The sequence below is a fragment of the Anastrepha ludens genome, chromosome 6 (genome assembly GCF_028408465.1).
Source record: "Anastrepha ludens isolate Willacy chromosome 6, idAnaLude1.1, whole genome shotgun sequence".
In the NCBI taxonomy this organism is placed as follows: domain Eukaryota; kingdom Metazoa; phylum Arthropoda; class Insecta; order Diptera; family Tephritidae; genus Anastrepha; species Anastrepha ludens.
In genome coordinates, this window is record NC_071502.1 from 13,625,091 (window position 1) to 13,647,326 (window position 22,236).

The 22,236-nt window shown below is 38.6% G+C and overlaps 1 protein-coding gene across 1 annotated transcript in view; it reads right to left on the reverse strand.

The window, feature by feature from the left end:
* LOC128867739 (uncharacterized) overlaps window positions 1-21,945 on the reverse strand; it is a 31,320-nt gene extending 9,375 nt beyond the window's left edge. The window contains exons 1-4 of the mRNA XM_054109198.1: window positions 20,876-21,945; window positions 20,525-20,696; window positions 1,456-1,785; window positions 1,245-1,364 (exon numbers count right to left, since the gene is read on the reverse strand). Coding sequence (XP_053965173.1) covers window positions 1,245-1,364; window positions 1,456-1,785; window positions 20,525-20,696; window positions 20,876-21,754 — 1,501 coding nt within the window. The 5' untranslated portion in view covers window positions 21,755-21,945. The remainder of the gene's footprint in view (window positions 1-1,244; window positions 1,365-1,455; window positions 1,786-20,524; window positions 20,697-20,875) is intronic.
* Between the last annotated feature and the right edge of the window lie 291 nt (window positions 21,946-22,236).

Consider the following 22,236-nt stretch of genomic DNA (forward strand, 5'->3'; position numbering starts at 1 on the left):
CCTTCACATGCCGGACATGTGTTTAGTATGTCGTGGTCAATTCTGGATAGGTAGGAGTTTAACCTCCTACAGTATCCAGAACGACCATTGGGCACACTACAAACACTCACAGCAAAGCAGCAACAAGTCAGACTTTACAATTTTCGAACATTGTGTTTTCTGGCGAGAACATTTTTCAAAATGAGCAATTCGTAAACTTCTAAAGGATAGGGACCGACCGGTCAAACGATAATTTGAGACATCGATTGGCCACCAGGAGGCAGCACCCGCCACAGGAAATGGTTTGGGCCACTGTTACCGCAGATGGGCGCTCTCCAATCTTTTTTATCGGCATCAAGGTAAATACGAAATATTATTAGGAAAGTATTGTCGAGGTTGCTTTGAAGTCGTAGGCAGATAAACATTTCGGTGGCAGACGTTTCAACAGGACTCGGCTCCGTCTCACAAAGCTCGAGTGGACCAAGAATGGCTAAAAACAAACGTTCCGAACTTCATAACGTCCACATAATGGTTCTCAAATTCATCAGATGCGAATCCGATGAATTATTCTCTTTGGGCCATTTTGGAGAGCAAGGCCCGAATAAAAGATTCACCAGTCTCGACGCACTGAAAAAAGCCATTGTCCGCGAGTGGGCGAAAATACCTGCAAGTCACATTCGAGCAGCTTGCGATTTGTTTCTAGACCATCTCAAAGCCACAGTCAAGACAAAAGGTGGTCATATCGAGCAAAAGTAAATTGATTCTCAATTTTGTATTATTTTCACAGATTTTTTACTTTGAATTGAATAAAAGTAATTTTCCAAACTAAATTTATGGCCTTTTTAATTGATACACTTCAAGTGCCGGACCCTGTATATAATAAATGGAAAGCGATCTCAATAACAGAGTCGCATTAGATGAGCATTTGTCTTTGCTTTTACTGAGGGCGACATAGTAAATGGAAAACTTTTAAGGCGTTTTTCTCGACTACTGTACACTTCTTGAGTTACGACATTCTACCACTAAATGAGCGACATGTACATACAAAGATATTTAGGATTATTTGACGTCGTTCGAAAACTCTGCCATGCGATAAGCTACTTTAACGCCTACTCGCACTTAAACATCAAAATCAATTTTTTTTATATTTCCCCTTGCACGACCGTTTGCGTTCAAGGGCACTAACAATTTCAATTTATTTATTTATAGCGATTGCACGCGTTCATATCCATAAGCGTTATTCATAGAAAGTAAATATTGCATACCTTCTTGACCCGTTCCAATCGGCTCCAGCGCACAGTGGTGTGCATTACGCATATGCTGTGCCAGTAAAAATTTGAAGTGGCCAACGAAATTGCACTTGCGACAGCTGTGTTGTGGCGGGCCTGAAATGCACCAAACAAAAGATATTACCGCAATTAATCTATGAATGCATTGCCAAAGAGAAAAGCGCGAATACTCGCTCTGCCTGCTCACCCAAGTGTATTTGCAAATGTTTGTTCAGCTCCTGCCGCACGCTGCACTCATAAATGCAGAAACCGCATTTGTATGTCACCGGAGCGCCAGATGCAGTCTGCGCGCGCCCACTCCTGTGAAAACGTTCGAGATCATGTGAAAGCATTTCGGCGACCACATAAGTGTAGCCTTCATATTTCGCCAGATGACAGCGTACGGGATGCTCATTCGCGCTACAATCACTTGATTTCACCGAACACAAGTCTTCGTCGATTTCAATGCCGCTGTCAAATGAACGCACAAAACTACACTCCGCACCATCCAATGCTGGGCTAATGTCCAGTAATTCATCTGAAAATGCAATAATGCGACAATGAAAACTAAAGACAAAACTGCGGTCGGTCGTGAGGTCATCTCGAATGCGCATAATTGGAGTATTTGAATTTGGTTATTATACTTCTATGTATGTATGTATGTATGCAGGCATAAATATGTGTGTAATAATTTATGTATTCATGTACATAGATATGTATTTTATGATTTAAGTCGTAATTAAGTAATCAAAACAAAAGCCTGGTGTAGACGGAAATGACATCATAAATATGATAAGTGAAGCGCCCAAGATCGGGTTTCTGCAGATCGCCACTATTTAGTTGCTCCGCGCGCTTTTCCTCTTTGAGCAGAATTGCCAGCGATACAATTATTGGAAGGCTCTCTAGTACTAACATAAATGTTAAAATTTTAACCTAGTTGTTACTTCTTCGCCGGATCGACGACGAGAATTTTTACGCTTAAGCTGGCCGAAAAAAGGGATATTTCTTCAGTTAAGGCGTTAGGGATAGTCAGAATTTTCAAGAAACTTGATTGTTACATTTTCTTGAAGCATAATATCTTAAAAATATTGTGTGAAAATTTTAAGTGAGTCCAATAAATACTTTTCGAGCTATTCAACAATTAACAAAGGGCGCTCGGACGCTCCGGCACTCAAAACTATCTTTTTTAAACTGGTGATCAATGTAACTTAAAAACCGCTTGGTAGATTTCAATAAAATTTATACTGCTTTTGAAAACATAAAAATTTCGATTTTTTTAAACAATTATTGTCGATTTTTTTCCCGAAAATCTGAAAAATATTTCCACCTGAAGCTGCCATATTGTTAATTTTGAAAAAAAAGCTTCGATCAGGCACAAGATTATCTATTAATAAAACTAATTTCTCTTATCCGATTGATTTTAGATGAATCTCCAATGGACTTCTGGAGAAACGGGCTCCACACAAACAGCGATAACTTTTACAATTATTAATTCTTTTTTGAAATTTTGCTAAAGTCAAGTCGAAACATGATGTATTAATGCTATGTTCTTATTTTTGTAAAATAAAGCAATTGACTAGCAAAAAAAAAAAATATTGAAATCATCATTTTTTCGGGCCTCTGACTAATCCCATAATAAAAGTAATGAAAAATCATCTTAAGTAGCAATAAATACAAATGCATAATGACGCGGGTTGGTGCTTGCCTACCAATCAGAAGGGTACAGGTTCGAAACACCAATTGATGCTGACAGTCGCTCCACGGCAGACAATGACAAACCTCCGAGTGTATTTCTGCTATGAAAAAAGCTCCTCATAAAAAACCATCTGCCATTCGGAGGTGGCGTAAAACTGTAAGACTCTCCCTTTGTGGAAAAAGACCACACCAAAAATAGAAGGAGCTTAGCCAGACACACAAAAAGAGGCCGTCGATCCCTAGTCTGCCAGACATCCAAAGTGATAAGAGTTTAGACCGCGACAAAGGCAGAGGAGAAAATATTACTCAACTAAGAACTTTAAAAATGTACATAAATAAACTGAGCCAATAGCTAAACACTACCTTGGGCACAGGTCTTCTCTCAATGGTCGGTCGACAGTAATCGAACAAAGAAAACAAGTTAATCGTGCTATTTTTTGGTTGTTGTTTTTTTTGTTGTTTCGAAGGCAAAAATGAATAAATACTCGTACTCGTAATACTTGTACCGACATCCTGAGGGGCATTCCGGATTCCGTGAAACACTCTTCCGAAAAGCTTTTAGATCGTGCAACACAGTGTATCGAGGCCAAAGGGGACTATTTTAAATAAATAAACTCGAAGTTGTCAGAACAAAACTCCTGTCGTTTCTATTTTAGCTCAGTCTTGTTTGTTTTGGACTTCACCACTTGTAGAGCCACTGCGCATTATTGGTCGATCCACCTTGATTTGACTATGAATCTGCCTTTGTTGTCTAACTTTCTTTTCTGCAATTTGCTTCAAGTTAGCTATCGAGAACTCCCTGAGCATATGATGTCCTAGAGCGACTAAATTTGAGAACTCACATAGAGAGTGAAAGACTCTTTCTTGGTTACAGCTTCTACGTCGACACTGCGGAGCATTTTCTCTGTAGCTGTCCGGGGTTTTCCAGAATCAGACTTAGGATAATGAGTTGCGATATACTGAGTATGTTTGAGGTTCATACTCCTCCTCTTTCGGATCTCTTAAGATTCATCAATGAATTCAAGAGATTTGTGGAAGAGTGACCTCAAACTAATTTTTCCGTCTTACCATCCACATTTCACCTATCCTCTCTCTATTCTTTCGATTGAAATCTATCCGGGTGTAGTACAATGGTCGCCTGACAGAGTGCTTGGACTTGTCCAACCCCCCACAAATCTCTCGTTGTACGGCCACCACATCTTCCTGGCATGGTCTCCCAAGGGCCAGTGGCCGGTTGTTGTTGACGTAATTCTGAATATGCCTGTTCGTGGCTTTCTTAACGACTCGTCAGTTCTGGATTTGTTGAAATTGGGCCACGTTTGTTTAGTTATTTTACAGGTATTCGTGGTAGTTCATCTGGCAACGGCCTGCTTCTGTATTAGCAAGAAGATCTCTCTTTTGCGCACTCCTTGGCGACAGCCTATTTTTACCGCTTCGGATTCGTTATAGAATGGCCCCTGTCTTTCCAGTTCATCAGCTTTCTCAATTCCTTCTATTTGCCTATGGCCAGTTACCGAGATGAGAGTGATTTTTGTCGTGCATGCTGAGGGCTGTCCAACGATTTTTTAATCGGTTATAGGTGACCTCATCAAATTGGTCTTCTTGCCGCGGGGATGAGACTTAATCGTTGGTTTAACCCCCGTATTAAGTAGGTTAACCCACCACGAACTAAGAGGTAAGCTCCCTATGGGTATTGACTAGCCATCCATCCGCTGAACGGCGTTCGCCCTTCAATCACCATGCGGAGACTACCGTACCGACGATCCCACTGTTATTCCTTAGTCTGGTATCCCATCATTTCCTCTCCTTGATCCCCTAATTCAGGGTGTTATGCGTCACCATGCCCAATGGATGGTCTACATCCAGGGATATCCGGCTGTATTCTAACGGCGCCCTCCTGAAACTGGGTCACCTGAGGAGGTAGAATGACTTTGTCATAGTAGAGGGGACTGGCATGGTCGACTTCTCCCCTTTCCCCCTAAAAAACCTATTCCGCCACAATCGCCACGTCGAGCAAAAATCGCCCGTCAACTGTGGTCGACTCTTAATGCTAAACGCACAGAATCTCTGTTAAACGCAAATAAACACAGTCTTAGGACTCTGATTTCAGTCATAACGGGGCATTGCCTAATAAGTAGGCACTCCCAAAGGATGGGTGTGCAAGCACATAACTTCTGCAGAAGTTGTCGTGCTGAGGAAGAGATAATCTTGCACCTTCTGTGCCATTGTCGTGCTCTATCCAGGCAAAAATTTACTGTTCTAGGAAGATCTCAGATCTGCAGAGATGGGAGATATTCTACAATTTTTGAAAAGCACACACTGGTTTTAAGAGAAATAGGGAAAGCTCCCCACGCGCCATCACAATGGGCTATGAGCCTGAGTGTGTCCCTCAGTGGACAACCGCTTCAACCTAACCTAGCCTATAGGTCACCTTAAAGCTAAGATGGCTGCGTGACTACCTAAAAAAATATATGATTCCGATGGTTGTTGTGGATGATTTCTAATTATCCTGCAAGCTTCCTTTATCCCGAGAACTTCTGCTTGAAAGATACTATTCCAATTCCCCAGGCGAAAAGTCTTGGAAGTTTCGAGGTCTTGCGAATATACACCGACGCCGATACCGCAGTTCATCTTGAATGAATCTACGTTTTACACCGTGCGATAAATTTCAACTTCAACTTCAAACTCATCCAATTCCATTCCAATTCCTCAACCCCAAAAACTTACCCATTCCATCGTTACTCCCACACAATAGTCTGCGCATTATTTGCATTGTGGCTGCTAAAACAAACAAAGACAAAACACACAGCAAGAGGAAACGGGCGGCCGCGGTATAAGCGCAGACACAAGAAATTTAGCGAAGTCCTCAACCATCTGTGTGATCCTTCTGCCAGAAAAATGTGAAAGACAGATGGAGCTCCAAGCATTAAGAAGGCGTTGTTCCTAAGCAACGACAGATGGGCATTCCCACTACTTAGGACTGGTAGCGGCATGCTAATCACCTAGCCTGCCAGAAATCAAAATAGATTAACGAAACCAACGCAAGACTGAGTCTTGTCGAGGCCCTATGCTCCCGAAAGGAGTGAACAAGGAAAAAAATGCAATTTATCTTGGAAAACTGTCACACAGTTAACCTCTGTAATAAACGAACCAAGAATTTCACTTCGCTTTCCTATTGAAAAGCAGCTCGTAGATCATCAATTAATTTATTGACAGCTAAAGATCGAATAATATTTACAAACACATACATATCTATCGAATAACGGTTCAAAAAAACAACCACCAACTGTATGATTCATACACGTTTTTGGAGAGGAGCTATCAATTAATTAGTATGAATGGATTTCATTGTTAATTTGTGTGCCATTATTTATTCGGTCTATGATTTTTATTGTTATTGTGATAGTTTCTGCTAGAGCAGCTAACGCGCTTCAACATGGGTATTTGGATATCAGGCGAGTGTTTGCTTAGCTGCATACATTTGGATGTGCGTACAGTGTGCGCCAAAATAAAGTGTATACGCACCCGACTTAAGACCTGCAGAATGTTATCAAGTAATTTATGTGTTATTTTTCTAATTTTGGAATCTCATCAAGTACGTATTTTGGGTTTTTATCTATTTTTAATTCCCGAATGCCCCCAATTTTTTTTAATCCAAAATTCTTTAAAAAAATGCACAAGAAAAACGTTCCTTTATTTCGCAGCTGTCAAAATTTGTTGCTAAAGTAATGGGCCATGCAAATCAGATATTCTTTAGTCACTTTTGAATGATATTAAGAAAATTCACTATTTGCCTTCTTCACAGCTGTGGGTCCAGCTTTGGAGTGAAATTTCGAGAGCAATTTTTCCGTGATGTAATTTAGCGGCCGCTGTGCTGATGAGCTGGTTAGACAGTGGACCTTGGAGACGGTTTTATTGCAAAAAAAAGGTTTGCGGTTTCCTTGAGAACCTCTGGTCTGCTCCTGAAAAGATGGGCATCGCGTCAACACAGCAAGCGCTGGGCTAGTGCACGAGATCTTGGGCGAAATCACGAGATCCTTCTGGTCAGAGGTAGATCGGCGGTGCTCAAGGGAATTTCTAAGAAAGCGCAGCTCTCGAATTTCGTGGGTAGCCTTACCGGACATTTTCCGTTAGGTGTCCATACGGTGAGGCTTGGGATTGATTTAGGTCCTTTCTGCAGAAGCTGTCTGGAGGACGAGGTGGAATCATCTCAGCACCAGAACAAGCTTTTTCTAATAGCGGTCGTCCCTCGGCAGGTAATGGTAAACTTCCGAGTGTATTTCTGCCATGAAAAATCTCCTCATACAAAACCAACTGCCCCTCGAAGTCCGTTTAACTGTAAGTTCCTACATTTGTGAGAAAATATCAATACGCATACCACAAATAGGAGGAGCAGCTCGGCCAAACATCTAACAAAGAATGTACGCGCCATTGAAAATTTTAGATGAGCTGTCCGAAAGAACTGAGTTGGTAGTTGTCAAATAGGGTTCCTTTGTAAACAAAAATACAAAATTAGGTTAGGTTTATGTAAACTTGGAAGTGGATAAAAAATGGATATCAAAGAGTTGGTTATAGAAAAAATTTAAAGAAAACTCTAAGAGCGTGTCTGCCAAATTCAGAACCTAGTAACGGTACGACGCCATTCGCAACCTTTTGTATTCTTGCAACCTTATCGTCAAGCAATACTGAATATATACTTATAATTCTACAACAACAAAAATAGAACAGCTCTAACCCATTTAAAAATATTTATAATATACATTAAAATATTCCACTGTCTTTCTTGCATATTTTTTGCTGATCAAAGTGTGAAAAGAAAGAATACTACAAAAAATTCTGTTCAGGGAAAATTGTTGGATGAATTTGTTTCAATAATTGCTAGAAGTCGTAACACAATTAAACCAATAATTGATAAGTTCAAGCTATCTGACAAAGTAGAACATCGACCATATGCTGGCGCACCGACGCGGCGCAGAAATGAAAATACACTCGGCGTTGGACAAGTTCGAACTACTAAAGCGTGACAGGGACTCTAAAGAATATCTGGAGTTAAAATTAGTAGCTGCTCAATTTAACGGCAGCTGTATGCGCCTCTACAACAACTCCCTACAAATATTCGCTTAATCAATCTTACTGACTCAATGGTAGAAAATTTCATCGGAAATGGCAGTAATATTAATGGAATCTAAGTCGAGATAGCTAGAAGCGGTCTAGTCCAGTCAAAAGAAGATTTAACTTAGTAATTTTAGGAGAATGCGAGTTTATGGTTTTATTATGTAAAACCCATCACCGTGAACTTAAATTTGAGTTTTCGGGGTCGGGGGTTGTGGTCGGGGGGTGCAACTGGTTTTTGCGATTATCTCGTGAATTTCGAGAGTTACGAAAATTTTGTTAAATACTTTTTTGTAGATAATATTATTATCTACAACTTTCATTCAAAACTTTTTATTGTATATTATATTAAAATTAATCATAAAAAAGTTATAAACAAAATTACGCGAAAAATTAAGGGATGAATTTTTTTCAAGCGTATTAACTTTTTTTTTATTGATTTTATGGAAAATATACATCAGAGCTTTTTTATAGAGCATTCTTTTGTGAACATTTTTGTCCATAAGTTTTTTTCGCTATCTTTATTTACTCTTATGATTTTGAGCTGCTAAGCGGAGTAACCATTACATTAGCGAAGCGCGTACATGATTACACAGGCCGACAAAATTTAACCAACATTCAGACCCAGAAACCAGACTATATATTTCCGAAGGTTTATGATGCGCTGAATCCAAATCTGGCCTCAGAATTGTTCTATCAGCTCTGGTTTTCGAGATATCCTAACCTAAAAGTGCAAAAAACACCGTTTTTGCCCATATTTGAGGTTATGTAGCCTTGCAGATGTTTTCTTTCACCAAAATTAAAGGATGGCATCTTTAAATACAAGCCTTCTTTTTTCAAATGGCGTTGAGTTTCCTCAAATATCTTTTTTTTTTTCCTGAGATATCGCATTTTGAAATTTTCATGTTTCTAAATTTTCCTACACCTGAAAATCGATTGAGATAACATAGACATGATATAGTCGATTACTAATTTTCTTGAATTGAGTCTTATTTTTCTTAAAATTTTGTCTCACACCATAAGTGTGCTAAAATTCTGGACGTATGTAACCCATTAAGTATCTAGGTCTCATTTCCAGCTTATGTGTCGCTTAAGGGGGGAAGCTGGTCTAGAATTTTGAAAAAATCGAAAAATTTTTTTTTGTCTTAAAAGGTGCTTTAGGGTCTTAGAAATAATATACCAAATGAGGGATGCCAGCAAAAATGTCGCATACTCCTAAAATTACTTAGTTGGCTATTTTTTTTGTCTCTTTTGACTGGACTAGTCTATTATAAAATAAATAAATAATACACTTCTGTTAGGTGTTTGTGGTGTGCGTCTTAACTGGTTCAAGTCGACTCCGAACGAAAGATGTTTTTTATGAGTAGCTTTTTCATTGCCTTATAGGGTTAGAAGTAGTCAGAATTTTCAAAAAAATTGATTTTTGTTTTGCATTTTCTTAAAGCCAAATATCTTAAAAATATTGTGTGAAAATTTGAAGTGAATCCGACAAATACTTTTCGAGTTATTCTACAATTAACAAAGGGCGCTCCGGAGCAGATGGCAAAACTTTAAATGCGTTTTTCTCAAAACTATGTTTTTTGAACTGGTGATCACTGAAACTTAAAAACCACTTGGTAGATTTCAATAAAATTTATACTGCTTTGAAAAACATAAAAGCTCGTGCCTGATCGACGGATCTTTTTTCAAAAATTTCGATTTTTTTAAATAATTAATTTTTGGTTTTTTTCTTGAAAATCTGAAAAATATTTCCTGAGGCCGCCATATTGTTAATTTTGAAAAAATAGCTTCTCTCAGGCACAAGATTATCTATTAATAAAACTAACTTTTTTTGTCCGATGGATTTTAGATGAATCTCCAAGGACTAGTGATGATCACCGCAAGGGACTTCTGGAGAAACGGTCTCCACACAAACAGCGATAACTTTTACAATTATTATTAGGTGCGCAACTAACTACTATCTACCAAAACAAAATCACTAATGTGTCGAAGCACTTTGTTTACCATATGTCTAAGCTTGGTTTATGACGTTTAGGTTATGTTAGAATCGACTAGCACCCACTGCTGGCGGCATCTATTGACAAACAGCGGGAACTTAGTTGCGCACCTAATAATTTTTTTTTTTTAATTTTGCTAAAATCAAGTCGAAACATGATGTATTAATGCTATTTTTGTTTTTTTGTAAAATAAAGCAATTGACTAACAAAAAAAAATTATTGAAAATCATAATTTTTTCGGGCCTCTGACTACGCCTAACCCCTTATGCCATTAACGTGTTCTCTTTTTTGGTGTTTATGCACGAAGATTCGAGCCTACGCACTACCGAATGGTAGTCACTCACCAATCCATTCGGCTACGATGGCCGCCCGAAGTGATCTGTTAAGGTAAAGGAAGGAAAACGAGATTTTGAAGAAGTGAAGTTTTTAATTTAATCTTATTTTATTTTAACTGTACACTTTATTTTGGCGCTATGAATATGACGAACCTTTTTATTTTTATTTTTTATTTTTTTATTTTCTTTTATTTTTTTTTATTTTTTACTTTTTTTTTTGTTATTGTCATGAAATAAATTAAAAACTTTATTCCTTACTCGTTAAATTTTCAATTATTTTGGGCGACACTGCAATATTTCTTGAAATCACCTAACATTGCAGCGCGCACACTTAATTTTAACGCGCACTGTACATTCGTACATGGCATTTGAATTTTTTCTACTACTCACCATAAGGCTTGTAGATAAATATTTATGAGCAAGATGTTGTGCGGTAGCTGACTTCATGAATAAATTGTTTGAATTATTTCAAGCATTTACCAAATCAAGTTCAATTTGTGAGAGTATGTGCATACATACATACATACACATGTACATACTTATGTATGCATGTAAGTACGCTCTTTTGTTTTCAAATACGAAATTTTGCTTTATCGGAATCTCCGTCATTTTTTACATTTTTACTTGTATGCACCCACATAGATGTGTGCATATGTATGTGCGCATGTGTGTGCATGTCTTATGGAAATTTGAATGCATGGAAAACTAGGATTATGCATCGAAATGCCACTTGAGAGACTGCTGTGTGCTGGCTGGTAAATACTTATCAGCGTGCAGCGAAAAGGGGACGTGCTTTAATGGGATATTCGAAAGAACAAAAAAACAAAAATAACTAAATTAGCCCAAAACGTATTTGCTGCAATGACATTTTGTTTTTTTTGTTTTTTGAAGCAAAATGGAAGGCATAATAAAGAAGATAAATAAAATTCGCATTCCACACATTTGCAAGTGACTTTTGCATTCACTTTCCAGCAAACGAAAGCGAAACTTTTGGATACTTGAAGATATAATACGAGTATATGCAAATGAACTCAATATCTGTTCGATAGGCGTACCAAAGACTTCCAACTCCAACACTCCAACGATCATTCATTAAGGCCGGACATTGATTTGTATGTAGAAACAGCAGTGAGCGTATATACACACACTCATATGTAAATATGTATGTTTTTACATCAGACAGCCAAGCAGACAGCGTAGGCTTCCTCGATATCGGCTGTCGCTTCAACGCGTAGGCAGTTTTGTTGACAGTGGAGTTTTCAAATTGAAACACCTACTCAAAACTATTATATTACGTTTGAAAATTAATTAACGGCATTGTTGTCTATGAACGCAGCTCGAATACGCTAGCCGCAAATTCATACACACATATGTGTACAGACCTACATGCATACTTGTGCATGTATGAATGTATGATACTTTGTATTGTACATTAGGGTGAGCAATTTATTTATTCAAGAGTTTTGTGAATTACTTTTGGACCAACGAAATTTTTCATTTGTACATATCTTATGCAACTATTTACAAGTTGGCGCAAAATTAATCATTCAAGTTTGTTTTTGAGTAACTTTTTTACTAAAAAAAAATTAAGTGATAGGCATCTTTTTTTCACGTTTCAGCACTCCAATGCTTGTAGATTTGTATACTGCAGCCGTCTAGATCACAAGCGCCAAATATGAGCAACGTACAACGCCATTTCCAAAAATTATGAATTTTCCGATAGAGTGATTAATTTTGCGCCACCTGGCAAACGTGATTTCTTTACATCCCATTTACGGCTAAACTATATTTTTAAGGTATACAAAATTATATATCATTCGGCAGATATTTTGACGCTGAAAATTAGTTTAATAAGAAAATAATAATAAGAAAAGTTTCGTATATTAATTCCACAAAACTTTCAATTAATTATTTTGCTATTTGAAGAATAAAACTGTGTTTAAATTTTAAAATTTTTGTATTTTTTTTTTTTAATAAGTATTATAAATATTCTTTTGTCAAAACCCTCTCAGAAATGAAACGACATTTTTTATCAAAAATTTCAAAATAGATTTTTCACGATATTTTAATAAGAATTACGCAGAACCGAATTTCTGAAAATTTTACAATATTCGCCCTCAAAGAGAAAAATATCCAAAACAAAGTGCGCAAAGAAGTCAAAATGGAAAATTGCGGCTTATATCGCGAATCAAGCCTTTGCTATGCTAAATAGTTTTTATTAAAACGTTTTCACTACAGATTTTTCAAAATTCAGCATTTTATTTATTTGTTCTGTTTTTGTTGCTGCAAATGTGAACCCCTCACAAATAAAATGTCATACAAATTACCCTTCTTTGCAAGTTTAAAAGGAATCGATATACAGACCGAATCTGAAAATAGGCAACACGGCAACTGTTTAATTTTTATTTTATTTTTTGTTTTTTTTTTCGGGATAACTAGCAAGTACAGCACTCAGACAACATTAAGTCCATTGTACTGCACTCGAAAAAATATGAGTAGATCTTGTGATGCCAAGGACCCAAGGTGGTCGCTTCTTAACACATCAGTGTCAAAGACTTCAGGCCTGATTCGAGCCAAGGCGGGGCAGACGCACAGAAAGTGGTCCGCCATCTCATCCTCCTCTCGACATACTGTTCAGAGTATACTGTCTGAGATGCCTAGCTTTTCCATGTGCTTCGCCCACAGAAAGTGGCCCGTCATCAGCTGTTTAGTTAGTCTCGATGCTGTTTTTTTTTTTTAACATTATGAGTTGTAGCCTGAGCTTTTTCAACATCATCCCCGCTTCAAGGAGTAACGATACGCTTACCGCGATCAAATAAGCTACTGTGATGAACATTTTCTTTACCCGAAGACAATCTTTACCCCCAAGCCCGCTGCGACTAAGATGAATATACTTAACGAAAGCTACATTGGAGAAGGAAAAAGGTCAATTCCCTAATAAGAATATCAAAAACTCGGTGCAGATTAGGGTACTAAAAGGCTTTTTACGCTAGTAAAAGACCTTTAGTAGGACTCACGTTCTTGGCCCATTGGATTTGTGCGTCCGTTCTCTCCTAAAACCAATTTCAGTTTAGCAGAATCAGTAGAACTTTGACACGCCAAATATGCGAAGAATTTGCGGCCTAGAGTATAGTAGTCTTCATATAGCTAACAGAGTAGGACACTTCCTCGGTGAGCGCCACAGAGCATCGGCATGCTCGGAGGTATGTGCTGCGAAATACTTTTTCTAATTCTAGATTTTTATATGTATAGTATGATTTGTCAAAAAAATATCGGGAACCGCAGGTGTGCTCTGCGATTTTCACTATGGATAAAAATATCGAACAAAGAAATTGTCTCCAATTTTGTGTTTTTAACGAGATTTCGTGTGCCAAATCGTTGAAAATGTTGCAAAAAGTCTATGGCGAGTGTGCTTCATCAAAAACATAGATCTCCGAGTGGTATAAGGATTTTGCAAAGGGCCGAGAAGTCGTGGAAGATTTGCCCCAATCTGGTCGTCCATCAACGTCTTCAACGGATAAAAACGTCGACAAAATCAAGGAAATGGTGCTGGAAAACCATTATTTAAGTTTGAGGGAGGTAGCTCCAGACCTTAGCGTGTCTCACGAATCAATTCGCAACATTTTACACCATCAATTGGGCATGAGACACGTGGCTGCTCGACTCGTTCCAAGAGAGTTGAATTTCTTTCAAGAAATTCATCGGACGAAGGTGGCTGAAGTCATGCTTGAGGAAATGAGTTCGGACCCAATGTTTATGCAGTGCATCATAACAGGTGATGAGACGTGGGTATATGAGTTTGACATGCAAACCAGTCAACAGGCGGCTGAATGGTGCTATCCACATGAGCCGAAACCCAAAAAACCACGTCACAGTCGGTCAAAAGTGAAAGTTATGCTACTCGTTTTCTTTGATTATCATGGCGTTGTGCACTCAGTATCTCGGAACTCGTTCAAAAAAGTTCTACGGTAAAAAAAGAATATTATTTGGAAGTTATGCGACGTTTGAGAGAGAGAAAATGTGCTTAGGAAACGGCCCAATTTGTGGAAAGAAAACTCAAGGATCTTGCACCATGATAACGCAACGTCTCACAAGACTCTTATTTTGAACTCTATTTTGGCCAAAACTCCATAAATATTATCGAACAACCACCGTATTGACGGGATTTAGCCCCCTGTGACTTTTTCCTTTTCCTAAAACTTAAATTGCCACTTCGCGGACGCCGCTTTGAGTCGATAGAGGTCATTAAGGAGAATTCGCTGAAGGAGCTGATGAAGATCTATTTCGCGTTCAATGGTGCTTTGATGACGCGATTAGTCCAGTTGGAATATGTGTATTGCTTCAAATGGAGCCTATTTTGCGTTTTATTAAACAATTCCAGGTACTTTTTTAACAGAATATATTTTTCAAATATTTTTTTGAAGGCGACAAAATAAATTTTTTTGATTAAACAATTATTTTGCGTTTTATTGACCAAATCCCGGTATTTTTTTGACAGAATGTATTTTTTAAATATTTTTTACATAAAAAGCCATGTTAAAACATGATACCATTAATCATTACGCAAATCTAAAGTGTACCGGTGGCGATAGATTTTTGGATTTAAATTTTTTTTTTCTGAGACTTTCTTGAAACATGCGTTGTTTTGCGATTTTTAAGAAGAATCAAATTAGAAAAAAATTGTCTAAAACATGAAATCCCATAGTAATTTTTGCAAACAAAATTCGTCCCACCCTAGCGTACACTGGTTGGTACTTACCAACAACTTCTGACACCCCAGTCATTGTTTGTCTTATTGCAGCTTAGCATTATTGACTTTTTACTATTTTTGCTGGCCAAATTAAGCTTCAAAATGTTGATACAATTTGCTTTTAATACACCAAAATGGCAAATGGCAATTGTCATTCTTTGCACACACACACACACATATGTATGCTCACATGCACCAATATATATGTATGTAAGTATGTGTTAAATCATATTTAATTAATGGGAAATAACGTTTAATCGTTGCAGTGGAAACGCTTTTATGGCAAAAAGTTCTTTTAATATAGTTCGATTTTTGTTTCCAAGCGTTGTTTGCGACGTGGGCAAAGGAAGTGTGGCTGTTTGTGTCCAAAAAACCAGAAAACCTACATGTTTGGGAGTAGGTACAGAAGTATACGAAAATAGAAGTATATAACATTTTTCTATTATTTTTTCCTGCGCTTTACTCCAATTCAGACTTTTATTCTTCTTATTTGTTTGCGAATTCTAAAAGCTTAGCTTGAGCATAGGCAGCTAGAACGTTACTTCTTTTGTCATTCATTCAAATTCACAGCAGTTGCTTGACACTTCTTCTTTGCATTCACTCCAACTCGGCATATCTTTTGTTGAAATTTGCTTAACTGACCACTTTTCGCTGCTATGCCGCCGCTGTAGTTATGAATTGAACATTCACGCCACAGGTAGCAACCGCATACGCACTTACACATGTGGATAATTTCTGCTTAATTTCCAAATTGCCTAACCTTTACTAATCTACATGCATGCATTCTTTTCTTCCAAATAAAGAGTAATAAGAAGTAAAAAGCCTAAACGACTAAGCGGAAAGAAAATAACAGTTTACTTACCGAATAGTGAAAGGGAAGGGTATTAACGATATTGTACGGAAAAATTTTGCTAGTGACCGAAAGAAAAATAAGAGCTGCTGAACGGTTGAATGCCTCAGATACTCAAGAATGAAAGCACACAAGAAAGAGAGAAAGAATTTCACTACAACGGAAGTAGTGTTAACAGCTAGACTCGGCTTAAAATCATAGACCTTTGCTGAAAAGTGAAGCAAAGTTGTTGGTGTTGATCTAGAAGCCTTATCTTTCAAGCTAAACAGTTTTAGATAAACATACATACAAACATAGTGCCCACCGTAGCCGAATGGTTTGTGCGTGGCTACCAGCTTTTGTGGCTAGCAGTGTTTCGAAACCCACTGTGGCCATGAAACACCAAATGATATAATAGAAAATATTCTTCCTAATAGCGATCGCTTCTCGACGGGCCAACCTCCGACCGTATTTTTGCCTGAAAAAGCTTCTCATAAAATACCATTTGACATTCAGAGGCGGTCCATTCATTTGCTCAAAAATATAAACACACACATCACAAATAGCAGAGAAGCTCGCCAATTGCAAATATACAGACTGTGTCAGAAGGAAATAACCGTTTTTTTTCTTGTAACTTCAAGATATGTATATTTCGTTCCGCTTTTTGCCGCGAAATAGTCCCACTCAAGGGCTACGACGCCAGTGCTAACTCAGGTTAGTGTCGTTCGAAACTTTCCCGTAAACGCAACCAAACAAAAAAGAATGAGAAGTACGCCAAGCGTTTTGAGGCGGCATTTTTATGCATGCATTCGAAAGGGCCGAAATTATCTTAAGCCGCGGCTGCAAAAGTAATTAAAAAATGAAAAAAGTTTGTTGTGTTGTAAAATCCGCGGAATAAAGTATACAAAGATGTTGATGACTTTTCCGAGCGCGGCATGAAGCTAGTGACGTCAAAAAAGCAGGATGAAGTGATCGTCCAACTTTTTGAGCGGGACCCTTCTTTGAGACTATGCCAAGCACAATCAGTTCTTGCTAAAAAGGGAATAGATGTGAGTATCAACACCATCGAACGTCGACTGAAGGAGGCGAACATATCCTAACGTCCCACATCATCAAAATCACTGCACACCACAGAAAAACACATTGAGAAACAACAAAACAAGAAAATGGCGTCACAGTATTGGATTGGCCTTCCCAGTCCCCATACGCCAAACCTCATTGAAAATGTGTGGGGAATTATGAAAACGCAACTTGTCGAAAGGCCAGGCCATGATTTAAAGCAATTCGTGTGTCAAGTACGCAAAATCTAGTCCTGTTTGTCGACAAGCTACGCAGGAGATTTGATTCAAAGCAGGAAGAAGATGCCAGACTACACTCCACAACGATGGAGACCTAACGGCTTATTGAGTAATTACAACTCGTAGTTTTGGACATACTTTCATGTAAACAAATTTTAAAGAGGCAGATCTGTATGTATCTGCAGCGACAGCAAAGCTGCGCTCATGGCCTTAGAAAGCCATCCAACCACTTCAAGGGTAGTTGAGTACTGTAAATCCAGGTTGAACTATGTCGGCAGACATAATATCCTGATGCTAACATAGGTCCCGGGGCACGTGGGTATCGCGGGTAGCGAGATCTCTGACACTTTAGCTAGGATGGGCTCTGAGGCCAACTACTTTGGCACGGAGCCCGTTCTACCAATCCTTTCTGCAGCCATCAAAGCCACATTTAGATAACGAATTACTCTAACCCAAAAGCGAGCCTGGCAGGCTGAAAGAGGCTGCAGATGAGCAAAACTGATATTACCTGCAGGTCCTTCTGTTATTAAACAAAAGGGACTCTAGGCAGCTGGTTGTACTGATGACGGGGCACTTTCTGTGGGCGAAGCAAAAAGGAAAAGGTAGACATGACAGAAAGTGCACTCTGCCCAGCATGAGGAGAGGAGGATGAGACGGCGGTCCACTTTCTTTGTATCGAAAATTTCGTTCTGCGGAAAAAATTAATACACATTCTTTGCTCACTAAAATCAGCCATTGTAAAAAACAGCAATCGAGAGTATGACATTAAAATTTACACACACGTCCGGCCAAGGACTGTCACTTCAGCAGCAATCGCGGAACTTTTTCGGTGTATATTTCTGCTGTTATAACAACAACAACAGTTCTATCGCTTAAAAAGTATGTCTTCCGAATCGATGCATCCGCATGATTGAAATTGGAAAGTCACCTTTCAATTTGAGCACAATAGTACAGACTACATATACACCTGTGTTCAAAATAATAGAAGCGCTACGATTTACTAACTTGTAACTTTCATTTTTTTTTTCTATTTTTCTATAAAGGAATAGTGCATTCTACAACAAAGCCCATATAACTCAAAGCACAAAAATTTGTACCATATTCACAAAAAATTAACACATTTTAAACAAATTTTTCATCAGTTTGTTCAACTTTTTAATCAGAATTTTCAGAAAAAATTTCTGAGTATGCAGTTTTTTACGAAGAAAAAGTTTTTTCTAATAGCGGCCGCTCTTCGGGTCGCAATGTCAAACCTCCGAGTGAGTTTTTGCCACGAAAAAGCTCCTCATAAAAAACCATTTGCCGTGCGAGTCGGCTCAAAACTGTAGTTCCCTCCATTTGTAGACCAACATCAAGACGCACGCCACAAATAGGAGGATGAGCTCGGCGAAACACCCAAAAAGGGTATATATGCAGTTTTATCGCCCATTAAATTTTAGTATAACAAGGTGTAGGTTTGAAATCCTCAAAAATCGCGTGAATTAAATTTTGTTTTTTTTGCAAGTGTTCAGAAAAAATTGTCAAAAATCAACGAGAGTTTTGAGACACTTGCGACTTGCACATTGTTATACTAATAAAGAGTTATCCAATAACAGGTGTTTTTTAGATTAGATTAGAGATGACTAACGATTTTATATGGCCGGAATTGGACGGTATTGATCTGGATAAAGTTTATTTTCAACAAGACGGCGCTACGTTGCGCACAAGCAACGAAACCATTGATCGTTTACGGGAAAAGTTTCCGAACCATGTTATCTCTCGAAGAGGTGATCACAATTAGCCACCGAGATCTTGTGATTTAACACCTTATGACTTTTTTCTTTGGGGCCACCTGAAAGAGAAGGTCTACGCCAACAATCCAGGGTCGATTCAAGACCTCAAAGATGGAATTCGTGAGACTATCGAGGACATAGGGTAGCCACTTTGCAATTCGGTTATGGAAAATTTCATGAAAAGGATATTGTCCTGTAAGCGTGGTTGTGGTGGTCAATTGCCTGATGTTATTTTCCACTATTAACGGCATACCTTCCTCTTTATAATGAAATAAGCATCCGATCATTTATATGATATTAAAAAATATCATTTTTCTTTTAATATCAAAATAACACCTCCTATTAGATAACCCTTTATTAAATGAGCTACAAAACTGCATACCCAGCAGTGCTTTTAGTTATATGTATGGATTTTATTAAAAATTCTGCCAAACTTTTATAAAAACAAAAGTAATTAATTTAAAAGAATAGTTAAAATGGGTAACTCGTAGCTTTCCTATTATTTTGGACGCAGGAGTATGTGTATACATATATTTATACATACATACATGCACATAGATTATTAAAAATAACATTTTAGGCACATTAAACATTGGCTAAATTTCACTTTCATTTGAATTTCACTTCAATTATTCATAAATACTGTTTTAAGCAATTGTAAATAAATCGTTTTTAATGCATCGCTGGTGGTTATTTACTAAGCGTTTGTCATTATTGAAGGTTATTCGCAAATGTTTATTTGTTATCACCAAAACTGTGCTTTTATATTTTCACACGATAGTTATTTTTTTCCCCCTTATTCACTCCTCGCGTAGGGCCTTAACTAGACTCAGTCTTGCGTTGGTTTCGTTAATCTATAATTTTTTTTTTTTTTTATAAAGCAACATACATTTTAAAATCCATTTCATGTATTCTCAGTATTTATTTTGGTTATGAAAGCATTTAAAAATATTACAGCAACTATTTTGGTAAGCTCACATTTTCACCTAAAAAAAAAGGTTTTGTTACATTTTAATTCATTTGTAATTTGCGTTTATAATTTCTAAGTACTGAAAATTTATATTCATTTTTTAATTCAGTTTTTTTATTTCGCTTTTCACCCGCTGTACACTTAACGAACGATGTTACCGTTTTTTCCAACGCATGTTTTACATTTTGCCACACAGTTTTTTAAATAATGCACAAAATATAATTTTTCTTAAGCCCACTTATTATTTTTTCATTAAACTCAAACTATTAGATTTCCGAAAATTCGAATAACGCAGAATTTTATCGAAAAAACACCTGCAATAGCACAGCTGACATTGTCGCTCTTCGTAATTGTGGGTTAAGCACAACACAAAAAAACAACAGCAGCAATAAGAAATAAACAAAAACAAATGGCACTGCCTGACTCATGACGCACACATGCACATACCTACATACATACATACTAAACATGGCTTAGTATATGCATGCATTTATATCGCCGTCGTCTTTACACACTTACCCCTCTCTGCGCACTTAGTCGTTGTAATCGCTGCCGCTGCTGCTGCTGCTGTCGCTGTCGGCGCCGCAGCCACTGACTTCGGCAAGGATATTGATATGGGCGTGTTGTAGCCGATACTTTTTGCACTGACACCGGCACGACCGACACTTAAGCGGTGTTCTTGCTGAACTTTCTGTTATAAAATAAATGTTTTTGCACTTCTTTCAATGAAAATATTTACACCATTTTTTAGTAGCACAAAATAAATTCAACAACAAATGATACAGCTATGGATTGAAATTGTGCATTTAGAAGTAAATATGTATGTACATCTGTATTAGTATACAACTACGCGCATACACACGCACACACCTCTTCGCGACGACGCCTACGTTTCGCTGCTGGCCCCTCCTCACCATACACATCACTGCCCGTAGCCGGTATTTCTGGTGTTTGCCGTTGCTGCTGTTGCAAAAACTGTTGTTGTTGTTGTCGCACCCGTTTTGCCGGCAATGCACAACGTCTGCGTAGAATTTTGTCCGCATTCCGTACGCAGCGTATGAACTCGCAGCACATCTCCAGCGTATGACAGCAATCGAGACAGATGTGCTGGGGCAGTTCAATGTCCGCAAGCGAAGCGCCAATGCGCGCACACGCGTTCAAGCAATCGAGCAGGGTTGTGGTGCTGATACTACTGCTACTGCTACTGCTGCTGCTGCTGCTATTACTACTACTACTGTTGGCCAACGTTGTTGCTGTTGTTGTTGGCATGCCATTGACTTTGTTTCCTCTAGCCGATACTGTTCTGGCCGACGTCGATTTGTATGAATCACTGCCGCTGCCGGTTGTTGACGAAGTTATGAACTTATCATCGCGCAAATCCACCATGGCCAAGGTGTCCAGCGGCACAAACTCCACGAGTGGGGCATCCTCATCAGAGCATGACTCCAGTGACTGGCGTGTTGTGGGCTGCTGCTGCTCAGACAGGCAACAGCGACACATAATTCGTCGTGGCCGCACCCGTTGGTACGTTTGCTGCTGCTGCTGCTGCTGTGGCGCCATTGTCACTCCTCCTCCTAATCCTCGCTGACTGGCAGTTCGGCTGTATACCAACTTTGGTGTTGTTGCCGTCGCCTTGCATAGCTTGTCACTGCCGGCGGCGCTGTATTCGCTATAATTTCCGCTAGTGTTGCTGCCACCGCTACTCGTGCTGCCATTGCTGCTCACACTGTAACTTCTGTTGCCGCCCATCGCTGCATTTTATTCTATAATCTACTCGATTTTTCACCTGCGAACGGGCGTGTATAGCTTATTTTTGGCGTCCCGGCTTTTTTTTGTTTATAAACAAAATGTTAATTAGCGCAACTCGCGTACAAGCATCGCCGCTTCGGAACAGTTGCGTTCGCACCGCGTTTTCACTTAAATGAGTACGTACACGTCGATGAGCAAATCTCTACTGCTGCAATATGAGTATAAAAGCCAACGAGTTGGCAAACGATGGCGATGGCGATGGCTATGCCGCTGACGAAGGCGACCTTGCTGCGTGCATATCGACCAGCCGGTACGCTACACCGACTTGTGGTGGGCATGCGCATTGCTGGCAACAGCTGCTACTTGAGTGGCATTTGTTGTTGCACGGACTACCCTAACTAATATTATATAGTAGTACTGCATTTTAGTATGTATGAATGTGTACTCACACAAATACTGGAGAATGTGACTGGAATGTGGAA